Consider the following 16,887-nt stretch of genomic DNA (forward strand, 5'->3'; position numbering starts at 1 on the left):
ATAGGAAGAAAGTACATAAATACCTCAAAATCTTGTGCATTAGGGCACTGTTAACTCTTAATCAAGTGTTCACAACAGGTGTGATTTCTCCCATTTCTGGTTAAAGGAAAAGAGATCCTCTTGAGCTGAAACATATTTAATTCATCCCCACCCTCTCTTGCTATCCTTTGCCCTTCTGAACTCTGTCCAGGCAGGGCCGTGTTTACTCAGTGTAGGCTGCTTCTGCATTGCCAGAGCTTGTCTGGCATTTCTGTTGCCTGAAACCCTATAACTTTAATAAGATATAATGTGTTGCATGTATCTGCCGTTGCTCGGCAACTCTTCAATAATGCCCCAAACAAAGCTCTTGCCATGTGCGAGCAACTTTTAATTCCTACTGTAGGATAATTCTGCTTCCGAGGCTGCTATTTCCTCCATAGTTTGCAGTCCTGTCGTGTTAGCTTGTTCTTTTACCTGTAGCAGTAGCAGGGTAGGCTGTGCATAAGTGACCCTTTTTCTCAATCATATTGGAATCTAGGAACTGAGGGATTATTTCTTGCCCCTTTGAGTGTGTTTTTATAACGTTACATGGCCAAATGTGTACTGGTCTTTAACTAGTCTTTTCATCAAACAAAGGGCAAATGATCATTTGTATAAATCCCTCTTGAAATGCTATAGTAACTCCTGCTCTGTTGCGTAGGATTCTCACGTAACACTGGTTTTAACATGCATGTCAGGAAACAGACATGAAACAATCATGTTCTTAAATATGATGAAAAGCTCAGGTTCTCAAGTTCAAAATGAAAATTTTGGATGAGAAGCGAAGTGTTCTCTTCTTCTTCCTCAAGGAAAAAATAGTCCAGTTGCCTTTTGAAGGAAAAAAAAAAAACCTCCTTTGAGACAACTGTGACCTGAATGACTGAGAAACTCCACAGACATTTGCAATATTGCATGTTGTTAACATTTTCCAGCAAGGGTATTTGTTCTGTAACTTCGGACTGAGAGTGCTAATGCCATATCCAATAAATGAAATAAATAAATAAATAAAATAAGAACAATGCTTTCTGCTTCTTTTGGACTCTGATTTTATCCCTTCAGCAACGATAGCAAGATTTTACATACAGTATATACATGCATGATTATACTTGTTTGGCAATGACAAAACAGCTAGAAAACCTCTTTATTTTAGAAGCAGTTCTCTTCCTTTCAGTTACGATGCCCTCTGATCCTTCTTGATTTGATTCCTCTCGAGTTTTGGACTTTATAAGTAAAATCAAACACCTCTTTCCCCTGGAAATATTTAGTGAAAACTGACATGCCTGATCATTATTTCTGCAGTTGTCTTATAGTGGTTTGTTTTGACAGTCATAATTGAGAGTTAAATTAGCATCCCTGAAGTATCATGCTGTCAGGCAGACGTGAGTCAATCGGAAGGGATATGTTGAAAGTTGCTAGGCAACTCCACACACTTAAACAGGTCCAGGGAACTCAAAACAATAAAATAGAACCTGTTTTTTGTGTGGATTTGCAAGTGGGTTTTGCCTGTTCTTCTTGGTTGTTCAGAGAAAGGTATCTTGGTTGTTGAATTTGTTCAGGATTGATTGGCCTTTTCAAATGTCTGTTGCTTGGATTGTAGAAAAATATACTGTTCCCCACTCCTTAGTTAATAACAATGCACTCAAAGGCCATCTTGGAAATGGTTGTGTCACATATGTTCCAACAGAATTATTCCCAATAGATTATTATATTCTTACTCTGTGAAGATGCTCCTAGTGCCATTGTTAATTTATTCCACAATTTAGGATGCTGTAACTATGTGCTAAATTTCCTTTTCTACTGAGTAGCTTGATTAGAGGAATTTGCCATTGTAAACAGTACATACCCATATCAGCTTTATTTTGCTGTTCATTTTCAATGCATTCATCAAGCTTCATTATCCAAACTAGCCTATTTAATTCTGCGAAGATGGCACATCTGATTTACTGTCTGAAATACATGTCTGTGTCTTAAGAGGAATGTGTTGCCAGCACCTGCATACTAATGGAATAACCTCTTTCCCCTCAAACCTGAAGTGGTAAGTCAGCAGGCTGTAACTCTGACTATAATTAATCCATCATATATCCTATTCATACTCAAGTTAATTGTGAATTCCACACTAAATATCCCATTCTCCCCCACCCCACCCCCTATTTCTATATATTGGGTACTGTACTAGTAGTACAGATGCAAAGGGGGGGGCGGGGAGGGTGAAGGGAAGAAGTTGCAGCTGTCTCTAGTTCTTCTTGTTGGAGTTTTTGAAGGTAAACATGTTTTCTTCTGCTTGCAACCTAGCAACTCCATGGCCATTGGGTAAATGAGATTCTAGCGTAAGCTATTCTTATAACCTGAAAATCTTTTGCATGGAAGCAGAGAATGCCTCTTCTGCTTGCCTGAGGCTCTGCCTTTCCAACTCATACTAGGATCAGTTGTCCTGTATCAGGAAAGGGGTAAGGTGAACACTACTTCAGCGTAAGGAAAATGGCTATAATGATATTTCTGATTGTCTTCCCTAACTTTTGTACAAATCTCTTGAGTGGACACTGCGACCAGGTGGTGTCCCTTCCTCTTTTGATGGGGTGATGAAGCACATGAGATCAGGACCCAGGTGGCAGATTTGTACACTTTTAGAATCATTAAAGAGAACTGCCCCGTTAGAGTTTCCAGGGTGCAACTATAAATAAATAAACGTTCCAAATCATTTCAGGTCAAAATTGTTCAGGGCATAATTCAATCATTGTTGACTCTACAACTTTTTTGGATATAAACACACTGAAAATTTCTGCATGATGAAAATGGTCTTGATTTTAAATTCCTTCCAGTATTGTTGTAGTCATGGAACAATTTGGAAAGAGCTACTTTTTTTTTTACCCTTGCCTTATCTGCAGTTGGCTTGTTTCTCTCTCTGCTTTTCTGTAACCTTGCTTCATCACAGCTGCCTTTCTCTGATAGCAGAATGATAGATGTGCTTTGCTCCAGAGGGCAGAAGGCCACCAGCTCGGAAGGACAGCGTATGCCACTGATCAGCCTATTCAGTGGATGCACTGAGCCATGGCACTATGAGGATTTCATCAGCCTTTAATGCATTAACCTTTCATTAGGCACAGCAACCTTTGCCTGTGCCTTGCTCTCTGCCTAGACTATTTCTCTCATTGCCTAGATATGCCATGCGCCTTGACATCATAAAGAACACTGATATATTTGTACAATTTTAGTGCTGGTGAATTCCCTATCTCCTTTTCTATAGAGATCAGTGCAAAGTACGCACATGAGGCTGGCTTGGTTATTTTGTGTTAAAGAAATCTGCTAACCACCACCTCTTTTTCCCAGTCCCCTCAGGGGACTGTGCGTTTTGAGTATATAGCATACCAAAAAGATCCTATACTGTAGTGTAATTGAGAAAGTAACTGATGCCCTGCCAGATGGCCAAGAATAGCATATTTTAATATGGGGAATAACCTGCAATCTAGAATGTGTCAAGTTTGTTTCTACTTTTGCTCTGAAAAAAGCTTTTTAACAATCTGGATGAAGAATCCGTCCATAAAGGAACACAACAGATAGATTCTTTGCATAGATTTTAACTTGCATTCAAGGCTCCATATAAGCACTGGAATAATTATGGTTTAACCACTTACTTTAATGGGTCTGGCCCAAGACATTTGCTACCTAAAAGTAACTAATTCTCCCTGCCCTTGCCAAAGGTACATAATATCCAGATCAATCCAGTTACCGTAAGTTAGTACCCTTGTTTTTAAACAATCTACAAATAACTCTTTTCCTGCAGCAAGAAGACAACAATAAACAAACAACACTATTGTTTTTCATGGCATCCAGTTTCATATTGCCTTTGTGATGGGAAGCAAAATTTGTCTCTTTCCCTCCTGTTCCACTTTATGGAAGTCATCAGTAGACTAAATTAACTGTATTTTTAAACTTCTGGATTAGTTTTTAGTTAATGAGATGTCATAGGAATGTTATATGTCTGGAGAGGGATAGTGAAGACATTGTCGTTATTTTTCATATGTGTTTGATAGCTCTCTACCAAGTGCATGTTTTGAGTACCATTTGCATCCTCTCACACATTTTTTTTTATGCTACTCTTGCAGGTAGAGGCAGAGAAACACCAAGATGTTGTGGTCTACGATCAGAGCACGAGGGATGTAAATGGGCTGGCAACGGACAGTTTCCTATCCATTCTTCTGGGCAAGCTGGATAGTTGCTTCCACAGTGTCTCCATCCTCACAGGTACGATTTGGCAGCAGTTGAGGGGTGGGGGGCTGGCCTGAAAGTTTTCTTCAAACCCTGGAAAGGCAAAAGCTTGTGTGTTCATGTCAACCCAGACTTTGGTACAATGGTGGTAGAAAACTGCTTACCTTGCTATTTAGTATGCTTTTGTGTAGGTAGGTAGGGCCATCCAATTTTGTAAAAAGTGAATTCTTAAAAACTTTCAACTGGTAGGAACACAAAAACAAGGAACTAGAAAATATAATGCAATAAACATCTAGAACAGAAAAAAAAGAACAATGGGGTAATTAAAAAAGAAGCAGAATTCACCCAGGCTAGCCAATGTATATCTTGTTCAGGGTCTTTCTGTCTGGATGATCTCACCTTGCATTCAAGTCCAATGCCTGGTGGCAGAGCCAGGTTTCCAGGGCCTTGTAGAGGCACTAAAGGGTCAAGGCCAGCCTAAAGGGAGGTGATTGTAACAGAGAACACACTGTGTGGATCCCACTATGTGACACTTGTTTCATAGAAGGGGGTGAAACACAGCTTTCTGCCAGGTCTTGTGGTCAAGCAGGTATAGTTGGAGTCAAGTGGTCCTGCAGAATCATTGAGTGCAGAATGAAATGAGCAATATTACAGTGGTCCTTGTATAGTGACTGCCTTGTTTAGAAACTGTTTGCAGCTATAACAATGATAAAAAGGTAGCTTTGTGGCTAGTCCTCGCATTTATAAGTTTTGCAAGGTCTATAATGCAAAGAAAAGTTAAAGTAAAATCATAAGCCACAGTCATGGTGTCATTTAACAAACGCTTCACTTAAGTTGCCAGTCCCAGTTGTCATTACAAGACTTATCTGTATATGAATTTCCTGGTGTTTCTTAGGACATCTTGGTTAATTTTAGTCAGAGAGGAAGCATTGCCGGTCCAAATGACAGTGATAAGGGACAGAGAATAGCTGCATTTTATAATTTATACAAAACAAACCCTGACTATTTTATTTATATCCCACATTTGCTATTTTTTATAAACATGAAATTTGTTAAATCTTGGTGAGCAAGAGTCTCAAAAATTGCCCTTTTCCCATATTGTTATTTTGTTCTTCGTTTATTTTCTTGCTTGTTGTCCAAAAGATAATGTGGTCTGAAGTGGAATGTGGCCACTAATACTAGTTTCCATTCTGAAGCAGGGTGGGGAACCTAATTTTACCATAGTGACAGCTACCGAGGTGATGTGCTATTATGTAAACAGGTTGTCTTGAAGAGGAATTGCATTAAAATGCCAGAGGAAAAGCTTTATGTTCTGTAAAGCCACAGCTTTTTTTAAAAAACGATGGTTAACAGAGATTAACTGATGATTTTTGAGTTCAAAGTATTTTAGTCAGTGTTAAATTTAAATGGTGGAAAAATATATGATGCATTTTTTTCAGTGGTATGAAGTGTTCCTATGGCAGTATCTTTTGGGTTGTCTCTTTCAGTCTTGAAATCTGGATGTCTGGCCTGGGTCTGTGAAACCGATATGAGTGGAGGGTATCCTACTTTCTTCTTTTACCACCTTTTGTTAAACAGGAATTAGTATTTATTCTGAAAAATATTCTGGAAAATAATCGAAGGTACAGTTTGTTTCATGAAGGGTTTTATGATTGTAGCCGTTAATGAGATTCACCCTTTTGTGCTTTGAAGTCTTTATTTCAATTGAATATTGCATTGCTGGAAATAATATATTATACTATCATATATGGTACTATACTGTATATATTATACTTATATACTAATATTATGTTATATTATATTCTATAATATAGTCATGCTATATATTATATACTATATTAATATATAACAGCATGAGTATATTATAGAATATAATATTAAAAAGTATTAGCATATATATGTGTGTGTGTGTGTATGTGTGTAGGTCTTGGCGTATTCGGGTCTTTTCCCGTGTAAGATTGAGAGTGTCTTGGCGACGTTTCGACGAGGTCCCACTCGTCATCTTCAGGCTGGTGTCTTCGGCTTCGTGCTTGTGTGAGCAAAGCGTGATTGGAGCTGACGGCAACTCTGATCACGCTTTGCTCGCACAAGCACGAAGCCGAAGACACCAGTCTGAAGATGATGAGTGGGACCTCATCGAAACGTCGCCAAGACAGTCTCAATCTTACACAGGAAAAGACCCGAATATGCCAAGACCTACATACCTGTACCCGTGAAAATCTACAAAAACAAATACACACACACACACACACACACACACACACACACACACAAACATACAGTAGTATATATGATAGTAAAATATATTCTAGAGTCTATTTGTTAAATGTTTATAGTAAATCTGCATCATTTTTATTCATATACAAGTTAAATATACCCAGTGCTTAGGTATGTGGTCATGGGTATGGTTGGTATAAAATAAAACATGGGACGTTTGCTACCACAACTTACCACTGGCTTAAGGCAGACTTGATGGAGTGCTGGTCCATTAACAGGTAGTCCCAATGATCTAATGGATGTTGAAGTTCAACTGCAAATACCTCGGAGCTCCCATATTCCAGGGGAGAAATAAAATGGAGGGCAGCTTGAGTGAAATAAGAGCCTACAGCTGTGTATCTCAGATTTGGTCATATGATTGTTTGCCATTAATCATAGTGTAAAGAGGTGGCATATTTAAGGAAATATTGTTATCCAGGTGGTGTCCTCCAAGAAGACCTCTTCTAAAGTCACCTGGGATAAATTATTTTTGCCCAGTAGAGGGTAGTGTTGCCCATCCACTGGAATCTTGTAGCCCATGCTAAATAAGTGAGCATAATATACTTGTTAACATGAGCAACATGATAACAAATCATTATGTTACATAACAAGTCATTATGTCATGCCATAGCAAACTGGAATCTTTTCTTTGTTTTCCCTTATTTGTGTTGCACCCTGCATAGGTGATCTTTAGGTTGCTTGGAGTCAGCCCTAGGAATAAGTAACTAGCACAGCTACCCATATGGAGCAGGAGTCTTTGTGTACATTCACATATGGATACACATACACAGCAGAAAAGGTTTGGGGGACTAAGGTGAAGTCCAAGTAGACCTCTCCTCCTCTGATTCAGCCCTACCTTACTAACTTAATATTTACAGAATGAATGAATGAATGAATGAATGAATGAATGAATGAATGAATGAATGAATGAGCAGGGATTTCTTCCAGCACTCTCAAAGAGTGGATTCTTTTTGGAAAAAGACAAAGGAGGGTGATGATGGGAGACTCAATGTAATGAATCAGGGTTAGTCCTTCCACAGCGCTTTTGGTAAAGTGGCTAAGTAAGCATGCTATTGTAATTAAATAGTCTTTCTGCAGAGTGCATGAAACTCTAGTACTAGCAAGCTATGAGCAGGAGGCAAATATGAATGAAATCATCCAAGTGATTAGAACAAGAACAAGCTGGAGGGAGATCAAAGTGCATTCATTCCACTGATATCTTGGTCATGATTAGAAGTACATTTTACAGGTTGTTTGGTCTCATCCTTGAATGTGTATACAGGTAGTCCTTGGGTTACAATGGCAATTGGGACCAGAGTTGTCATTAAATGCCATGTTTGTAAAGTACAATGCCATGTGACTGAGTAACTTAGTGATGTCAATTCCAACAGTCCTGTTTGCCATCATTAAGCAAGGACTGTAGGGGTCATGAAGCGAGGACCTTACCGGGCAGGAACTGCTGGTTTCCCCATTGCCTTGACTTGCAGGAAGCCAGCAGGGAACTTTGGAAGTTGAGTATGTGACTGTGAGGTTACTGAGACAGGAAGAACTCTTGAGGACTAGTTGTAATTCCCTCTGTTCAATGCCATCACAAATTTGAACTGTCATTTAGTGACTGGTTATAACCCAAGGACCACACTTCTGAAACCGTTGGAATATTTTTTTATTTGGTCACCAGCTAGCTGTAGTTTATAATGAGCTGTACTGGATGCTGCAGTATAGGTACAGAAAAGCATGAAGTTACTTATGGACTGCTATTCAATTTTTACATTAATTGGCATTAGATTAAGAATGGTTGCTGTATTCTGTACATGTAAATTGCCTAACCTAGTTTTCTTTCATCTAGAAGCAACCTATTCCGTATAGTTATATCTGCATTAGATTTCTAATTAATACCATACAGGAAATACAATTGTATCACAAAGCAGAGAGATATGCAGTTTATTTAGTGTGTATCTTGACACTGGCCTAAACCGATTAAAACCGGAATAAATTAATACCAGGCAGGAACTTGGGGGATCTTAGTGTTCCCTTTTTTACTTTGCTGAAAATTAATCACTTTGACCTCTGGCCATATGGGATCTATCCATTAACCGGTATATAGTTAATGTTTTAAAAAAACAAAAATGTTTAGAAGGCCACAAATTCTACACATTTATAACCCCTACAAACTAAGGGCATTTTTTTTTCATATACAGAAGTATCTACTGATCTAAATACTGTATTCATTGTTCAGGTTATTGTTAGCCAAGAAAAAATAGATGTGATAAAACAACTTGAGGACAAGCTACAAGGGGGATTTTTTGCAGTTGGAGTTCCACTGTGTAAATAAGGAAGTGGAGAAATAAAGAGGAGAACTTAGGGTTTTTTTTTATTTTCCCCCCTCCCCTTTTTCCCCCCCAGCTTGGAGTACTTCTATGACTTTAGCTGCTATTTTCTTGGCTGGCTTAGAATTCTAGAATTTTGGTTCTAAAGAGTACAACTTCAGGAATTTTGTTCATTTAAGCTTGACTTTTAGGTGTAATCCTCAGTGAGAGGAATATATTTTCAGATATTTAAGCCACATGCCTGTTGATGCTGCATTACAACTCCTACCCCACCTCTCAAATCACTTCATATATAAAATTATCTGTTCTATTCACACACTATATTCTTTAAGAAAGCATTCAGATGCTCAAATTTTATCCAGTTGGATACTTAGTCCCACTGAGAGTTAGGTTTAGTTAAAGGTGTTTTTCCCCCCTCATTTCTATCCAACTATCTGTAGGAAATCGTTAAAGAAAGTATCATCTATTTTTTTCTCTCTCTCTCTCCTACAGAATCACTGATATCTCATTGACTCTGTGACTTGAAATTAACAGTATTCAGTCGGAGTTTACTGGACTTACATTCTGCTAAGCGCGTCATCAATATTGGCTATTTACCTATTCCAGCGTGGGCATGTATAATATGATGGAAGGGTGGATGAGTAGATGGATGGATGTAGATAGGTGATAGGTAGATATGTAAATAGGTAGATCAGCTTCCCTCCCTCAAAAGAGATGAAGTCTATGTAAAGGCATCCATGTATGTAAACCTCAGGGAAAGGAAAAGTATGAGGATTAGGAAAGAGAGAACATTCTCTAAAGGGAAAAGGCAGCCTAGGAAGGGTCCCCTTTCCTGCCCCAGAATCAGGTCTTGCAGTGACCATCACACAGGCGGAACATCCGACCAGCCCTGTGCCAAACCATTGCAATCCAGACTGGCATGTCTAAAGTGGGCTTAAGAAATAGCTGGGAGATGGGAGGTGGGACTTAGACTACAGTGAGGAATTGTCCAGTGTCTCCCTTTAGGTTGGCATAACCCTCCTTTCCTTCCTTCCTTGTAACAGCTTGCTTAAAAAGAAATAATAGCGCCGAAGAGAGATACTGAAATATTGCTTAGCCTTAACCTAAATTTTGTTCCACACTAGAACATTTAGACTTATTCACAACTTAAGTCATCTGAGTTTTATGCTGACCAGAAGGTGCTGAAGCCCTTTGAAGGATTTTGTGTTGTGATAAGATGATTGTTTTTCACATGGGCACATGCACAGCTATCTCATCAGTACTTTCCACATTGCATAGAAGAGATAATCATGGGAAAGCCTTATTTGGTTTGAAGAATAATAGTCTTGAAAAGCCTGTTAAGTACAACTATCTTGATAACATGTTATCAGGCATTACGTTCCAACAAATTAATTTAAATCCAACTCATGATGTGCTGCAACATATAACTTTATCGTGAATTGAAGAGCTATGCATTATAGCATTCTGTTTACAACTTAATTAAACTTTCCTAGCCAGCATGATTGCGTTTGATACTGGATTTGGGCCATCATGATTGTTTCTGAGTACAACTCCATTGTTGCAATACTATGTTTATCAAGATGGAATAAATGCATAATAATGTAGATGGGAATAGCATTATATTACACGTGAGTTCACAGGAAAAAATACGATGATGCAAGGTGAATATGTGGAAAATAGTGCGCATTTAAATATTCTCAGAAATATTAAGGATATATTTACTGCAGCATAGCTTCCATAATTCAAGTCCTAACATTTTATTTATTACCATAGTTATGTACTGCAGTTTTATAAAAGTGCCCAGTGGTTTACATGTATTCACAAAATAATAAAACCATAAAATCTTTATAAATAGTCCAGAGTCTTTGGATACGAGATGGGTGGCAAATAAATTTCATAATAAATAAAAAATAAAATAATGACATTAATAATACCCCAAACAAACAATGATTTAGGCTATCGTGTCTACTAGTTCAACATTCGGGAATAAACCAGTATTTTATGAGTATAGGTTTCATCTATGAAGAATAGTCCTGCCATTGTAATGTTTTTGACAAGCTGATTAACCTTATTTTATTCCTATAATGTAACTAGTAGTGTTTTATCTGGAGATTGCTGCTAAGCAGTAGTACTGCTTCACAGAGTTTTGTTATCCGTTTGTGTTGCCTAAAGATGTTTACTGTTTCTACTATAAAAATATTAAAATAACTACCAGCCTAAGGAAGATTATTTCTGTAATTAAGGCTTCACAGGCCCGAAGTTGCATTTTTTAAAAAATTCCATTTATATCCCGCCCTTCTCCGAAGACTCAGGGCGGCTTACAAGCTTTAGCAGTAGCATTTGATTTGATTGTTTCAGAACTCAACAGTGGAGAGTAAGTGGAGCAGCAATTCAAGCCAGTGCATTTATTGTGCTCTGAAGAATTTCACACGATAGCAATTCCTACTGCAGGAGAACTGGCACAGGCAAAGTGTGACCCACTATTGCAAAGTCACTATTACAAAGTATGAAACGAGGGCAAGCAGCTCCTGTATATATTGTACAACATCGGATCTTACATCAGCCTATTGAATAGGTGGAGCAGGCCAAGCATATCTGGAATCTGTTGTGGTTAATCCTGATTCATAGATATCCTTTCTGCTTTTTCCAGGCCAGCAGGGTGGGGAGGAAGCATGTTAATAAAATACGTAACCAGAGCCCAGCTGAAAATAACAAGCTTTTGTTAGAGGTGGATCAGATTAGTTCTCATCCATATATACAGTACGTTGAAAATTTTGTCGCCCCTGCAGTACTTGGCTATACATTGCCTCTGTCATTCTCTTTCACTGGCGTTTTGCTTTAACTATGAGAAAGAATCACTCATCTGAGCCACCAATTCTGCCCTTTCCTTTCCTTTCTTTCCTTTCCTTTCCTTTCCTTTCCTTTCCTTTCCTTTCCTTTCCTTTCCTTTCCTTTCCTTTCCATTCCATTCCATTCCATTCCAGCCAGATGATTAGGCTGTATTTGACATTTTTACCTACCTAAATTCTTCACGAGGTCCTGGGATAGGAAGATATTGTTGTTTGATGATATTAAATGTTTCATTGCAGGATGTCAGCTGTTCTAAGTAAAGCTGCCTTTTGCAATTGACTGGTGGTAATTTGCTCAGTGCTGATAGTAAATGATAAGAAACAAAATAATGGTAGAGATGACACGTTAACAAACTGGATGGAAACCAAAGAAAAGAATCTAAGTTAAAAGGGAAGTTTTAATTACCCCCCTCCCAAGCAAAAGACTGTTTGAAGAGCCAGGTATTCAGACCACTTTGAAACCCCAGCAGGGTGGGGGATGTTGGGGGGAACCTTATTTTAGAGGGTAGATGTGATTCGGAGATCATACTAGATGGAATTGCTTAGTTGAAAGAACCCAGAGCACTCAATCCTCCCAGAACAAATCAGCTGGGCAGATAGTATGAGAGACAGATAGTCCTTCAAGTAACCAGGCCCCATGCCATGTAGGGCTTTATAAGTAACAACCAATACCTTGAACTGCACCGGAAGGAAATGACAACCATTGCAGCTTGCGAAACTACAATGCTCATGCCACTGTATTCTGGACCAGTTGAAGCTTTCAGGTGGTCTAGGGCAGCTCTGTATAGAGGACATTACAATAGTCAAGACATAAGGTGATCAGAATATGAATGTCTTTTGCTTTTCCCGCCTCAACCCTCTCCCCATTTAAGAATTATATTCTCTGCCTCTGTAAGAGCAGCTCAGTAATTGGAGAGCTGTTTCAGCTCTGTAAGAAGACATCAAAACCCAACCACTACAGTTCTTATGTCAGTAGTGCCACATTTTAGTATATTATGTATATCCTAGCTCCATAGTTATTTTCTTAACATTGGCTATCATTCCTTACTTGGTGTTTGTGGTTTGCATTTTGAGCAGTGGTAGATCTTAATAAAACGGCATTACTACGTTGACTTGAAAGGAGAATTTTATTTACCTAACAAATAATAGACTTTTGAAATGGCAGGATTGTCTTCAGTTTCCTGAGAATATGGAAACAGGGACTAGATCTTTCTTGCCTGTTTTTTTTTTTACTTTTATCTTCTTAAATTCGGAGATCCTGTTTGAAGGGCCGGCAACAAGAGTGGGTGAGCGGGCTGGAGTGGGTACATATTTACAAATCAGAAGAAAGTTACTCTCGCTGTAACCAGTGATCTGCTAATGGATAGTGGCTTTGCTATTCCTCTGCCTCGATTATCTTAAAAGGGAAAAAGATTTATTTATTTAATTATTAAATTTAAATGCTGCCCATCTCACTATTGATTATAAAAAAGATACGGTAATATGAAATGATTAACAAGAATTACATGGAGACTAAAAACCAAGAGGGTGGGTGATATGGGGGTGGGAATCTTCTCTCTACTCCATCAGTTCCCCCCCCCAGCATAAAGCACCCCCATTGGCATCCCCTCACCATTAGCTCCTAGAGGAAAAGTAGAATTCAGTAGGATGCATTTTAAAGAAAAGTTCAGTATAAATGAGAGGGGAAGATGTCCTTGTATTTTGTAACTTCAGCAGAACTTGTGTCAGTAAAGATGGTGCTTTTCTGTTTTACATTCATTTATCCCAGCTTGCGTATATACTCTGTTTCTCTGTTGGATATGCACATGCACATGCGCACATGCACATGGACCATTCTCTTTCATTCAGGGAAGGGAGGCAGCCTGTTCCCAGAAGTTGCTGTTAATTTCCTTCCTGAGGTTTTGGCAAGTACTCATCTATAAGTTTTTGCTATAGCGTCATGAGCTGCATGCCCTGGAGCCTGTCAATTCACTAATGTCAAATGCAGACCACTAATGTGCTAGTTGGAGGAAAGGGACTGAAATGTAGAACAGTAGGTCACGGCTGCTGCGTTTTATGTGGAAAGCATGACTCAAAGCAAGAAAAAAGCTGCTGAAAACTTAATAGGCAGGCAGAGATTTCTAACACACACACACACACAAATGCACAAAATTTCCTCTTTTGTTTAGTATGGAAAGTAGGCTATTAAAGTAAATGGGTCCATGCCTTGGTGGTCTGAAGCTTGTAGGTTCATGTCATGCACAAAAATATGTGCCTTAAGATATTGTGTGGATACCTTTGTGACTATTCACAATTTCCACATCTGCTTCCTTTTCAGAGAATGGCCTTATATAAACTTTCCTTAACAGATATAGCGTTCTTTTCAAAATTCAGCTATATATATATATATAGGTAGCTTAGAGATCTTGATGTTCCACAGCTAAAACTGGATTGCTAAAACCTTTGCAATTTTAAAATAGCAAAAATGCACTGAAGCCAAGTTTCTTTTCCTAGTGGGATACTGGTTGTAATTTTGAGATACTCATGAGCCCTCTTCAGGTATGCTTGCTCTTCCTCCCACACATAATTAACAGTTGCATCTTCTGCTGTCCACATGTTCAGGGAATGTCTGCCAAGGAGAACCCAGCCAAATGCTGGCACTGCTCTGGATCCTTAAACAATCAAGGCTTCTTGTCACAGAGGAAGCCTCCATATATCTGGCAGATTTCCCTATTGCAGACTGTACTCCAATGAGGGGATAGGGGATGAATCTACCTGGCACACTGCTCTTTATCACATGGTAGGGAATGCCTGATGGGACTTCTTGACTTAATACAAAGATAATGGGAATGTGGTTTAACTTTCATTTGAGGCAGCGGATAACATATCTACCCAAAGTTTATTAAAATTGATTGAGCTCCCTCTCATGTTGTAAAAATACAACTTAGTACCTTTCCATGTATATTGGACAACCACACCCATCCCCATCCTGAGTGGCTGTCTCCTTTCTCTGACTGGAAATGTCAACGAGCTCTTGAACGGGAATGTTTGTACTAAAGAGATAAGATTTCTTTTTATTAAGATTTATAACTAGAAAGAGAATATCCTATCATTATAGAAAAGAAATAGAAACAAAATATTTTAGACTGAATTAAAAGCAAAATGATAAGGACCATTAGCAACCCGATAATTATACTGCACACTGAGCAATCATTAACCTTTGAACATAATGAAGAGTAGCAGGAAGCTTAGCAACCTTCTCCGTGTGATGAGCATTTCTGTTCTGCTAACAGATAAAATGCATGCAAATCATCAGTGTGCCCAGGGAATTAAGCTAGTAGGGAGACAATGAAGGCAGATCTTATTACAATGGAGGCTAAAGATTCTACTTGGCCCAGCCAGGTGTGGCCTTCCATCCTAGATATACCTTTCCCTCAGTGCTACTAACAACATGCCATAGAAAACACTCGTCTTAATTTCTGGGGCTCCAAAGAGTAAACGGAAAAAGCTTGAGTATGGACAGAAGATAATTTTTTTTAAAAAAGTGTAATAACCAAGTACTTAGCCCCACATTACACTGTCAGTCTCCATCCAGAATTTATTGCTTTACTGTCACTTTAGTTTTGCTAAATCCCAGGACATGAAACAGATTTTTCATATCACTAGACACCACCAGGTTGAGTGGAAAGAATCAAGCAAAGTATGTTACTTCATCTGCATATGACAAAATAGGTTGATGACAATATTACTGCAAAAAGTCAAGGTGCTGTATGTAATTCAGGAAGTTATATAGTTCTATTACTTGTCACTTTTTCAATTAAGTATCCTATCAATATTTGATAGCTGGCGTTGGTTGTTGCATCTTATTCCCAAACCAGATATCAACATACAAATTATGTATAGTAAATACATAAATACAAATCTGTCAGTGCTGGGCTGCTGCTTTTTTAGCAGTCTTTTTTTGAAATCAAATCAAATATATGTGTTTACTTATGAATGGCCATATTGTTAGCGTTTTGTCAATAAGGAAGGATAGAAAGCTACATCCTATTTCCAGTATTTCATTGAATTTCTGTGCTAAGTGTGGAGGAGGTGATTTTTTTCTCTCTGTCTATATACTTAGTTTCTGCATTGTGCACAGAGGTCTCTATCTCACCTCTAGTAACTTACTTGCTTGTGTGAAATTCTTGTCATTTGCTTTTATCAGGCTAGTACTTAGAGTGCAAAGCTGATTTCCATAATGGAATAACTTCAAAATGTGTAATTAGAATCAAAGAATTTGTAGTGGGAAAGCTCTTTTGTGCTTATGAAGTCATTCTCAGAATCAAGTTCCCCTCAAAAGAGACTTTAAGTTTTACATTTGTAAAAGCTTTAGTAAACAAGGTGGCTTAATTTTTTTTTTGTGTGTAGGCTATGGCTGATCATAATCAAAGTTAGATATTTACGCTCTTTTCAGTTTGTTATGTTCCCTGATCATAACGTGCTAATCAGTGGATACTTTCCTCCCATTTGAATACATTTGAATAAAAATGTCATCTTAAAAGTGACAGAGAAGAGGATCAAGGGAAAATGATTTTCTTTTCTCCTTTGCACAGACAGGTTCAGAAACCAGGAAGGTATATTTTAAAGAAATCATAACTGGCCATGCAATGCATGCTTCCCTTTATGCTTAGGGCACTTGTGTTTGCATTTGAATGTGGATTACGTGTATCTTACATTAGCAAAAATCTTTATATCTTTTTCTGCTGTTAGTATTCTAAAAATGAAAGCGGCAAAATATTCCAGTCAAAAGCAAGCAAGCATACCAGAGTAGTTTTGATTACATTTTTTTGAAGTATGGAAGGGTAACAAGATTTCAGATGGCTAAATTGATAGTTAAGCAAATGGGCATATATCAAGTATAATCTGGCACCCCTTTCTCTGTTAAGCGTACATCAAGAGAAAAATTGCTGGAAGTCTATGTATCTTCATGACGGGTTTACCAAGTGTTCCCCCCTGAGCTCAGAAATCCCCAGCTGGAGTTCCCCTTTTATCTATGAAACTGGTTACCTTGTGAGAATTCCCCAGGGTTACACAGCTGAAACACAGAGCGGCTTGCTGTCTCATTTTTTGATAGTGTTCATCTCTAACTGTGGTGCCTCGGGGGCCCACACATAGTTGCATTACGGATCATGATACTGTGTAATGTATAGCGTATACATTTAATAAATACATATATGCATGCATATAGACATACATACATACATATGGTA

General features: G+C 38.3%; 1 protein-coding gene across 1 annotated transcript in view; it reads left to right on the plus strand.

The window, feature by feature from the left end:
• The window catches only part of DUSP8 (dual specificity phosphatase 8), a gene marked incomplete at both ends in the record, with an annotated part of 88,277 nt that overhangs the window by 20,604 nt on the left and 50,786 nt on the right, over positions 1–16,887 (plus strand). Inside the window, one exon of the mRNA XM_081319872.1 lies at positions 4,122–4,260. Within this exon, the coding sequence (XP_081175998.1) occupies positions 4,122–4,260 (139 nt within the window). The remainder of the gene's footprint in view (positions 1–4,121; positions 4,261–16,887) is intronic.

Source organism: Vipera berus (genome assembly GCF_964194415.1).
Source record: "Vipera berus genome assembly, chromosome: 1".
In the NCBI taxonomy this organism is placed as follows: Eukaryota; Metazoa; Chordata; class Lepidosauria; order Squamata; family Viperidae; genus Vipera; species Vipera berus.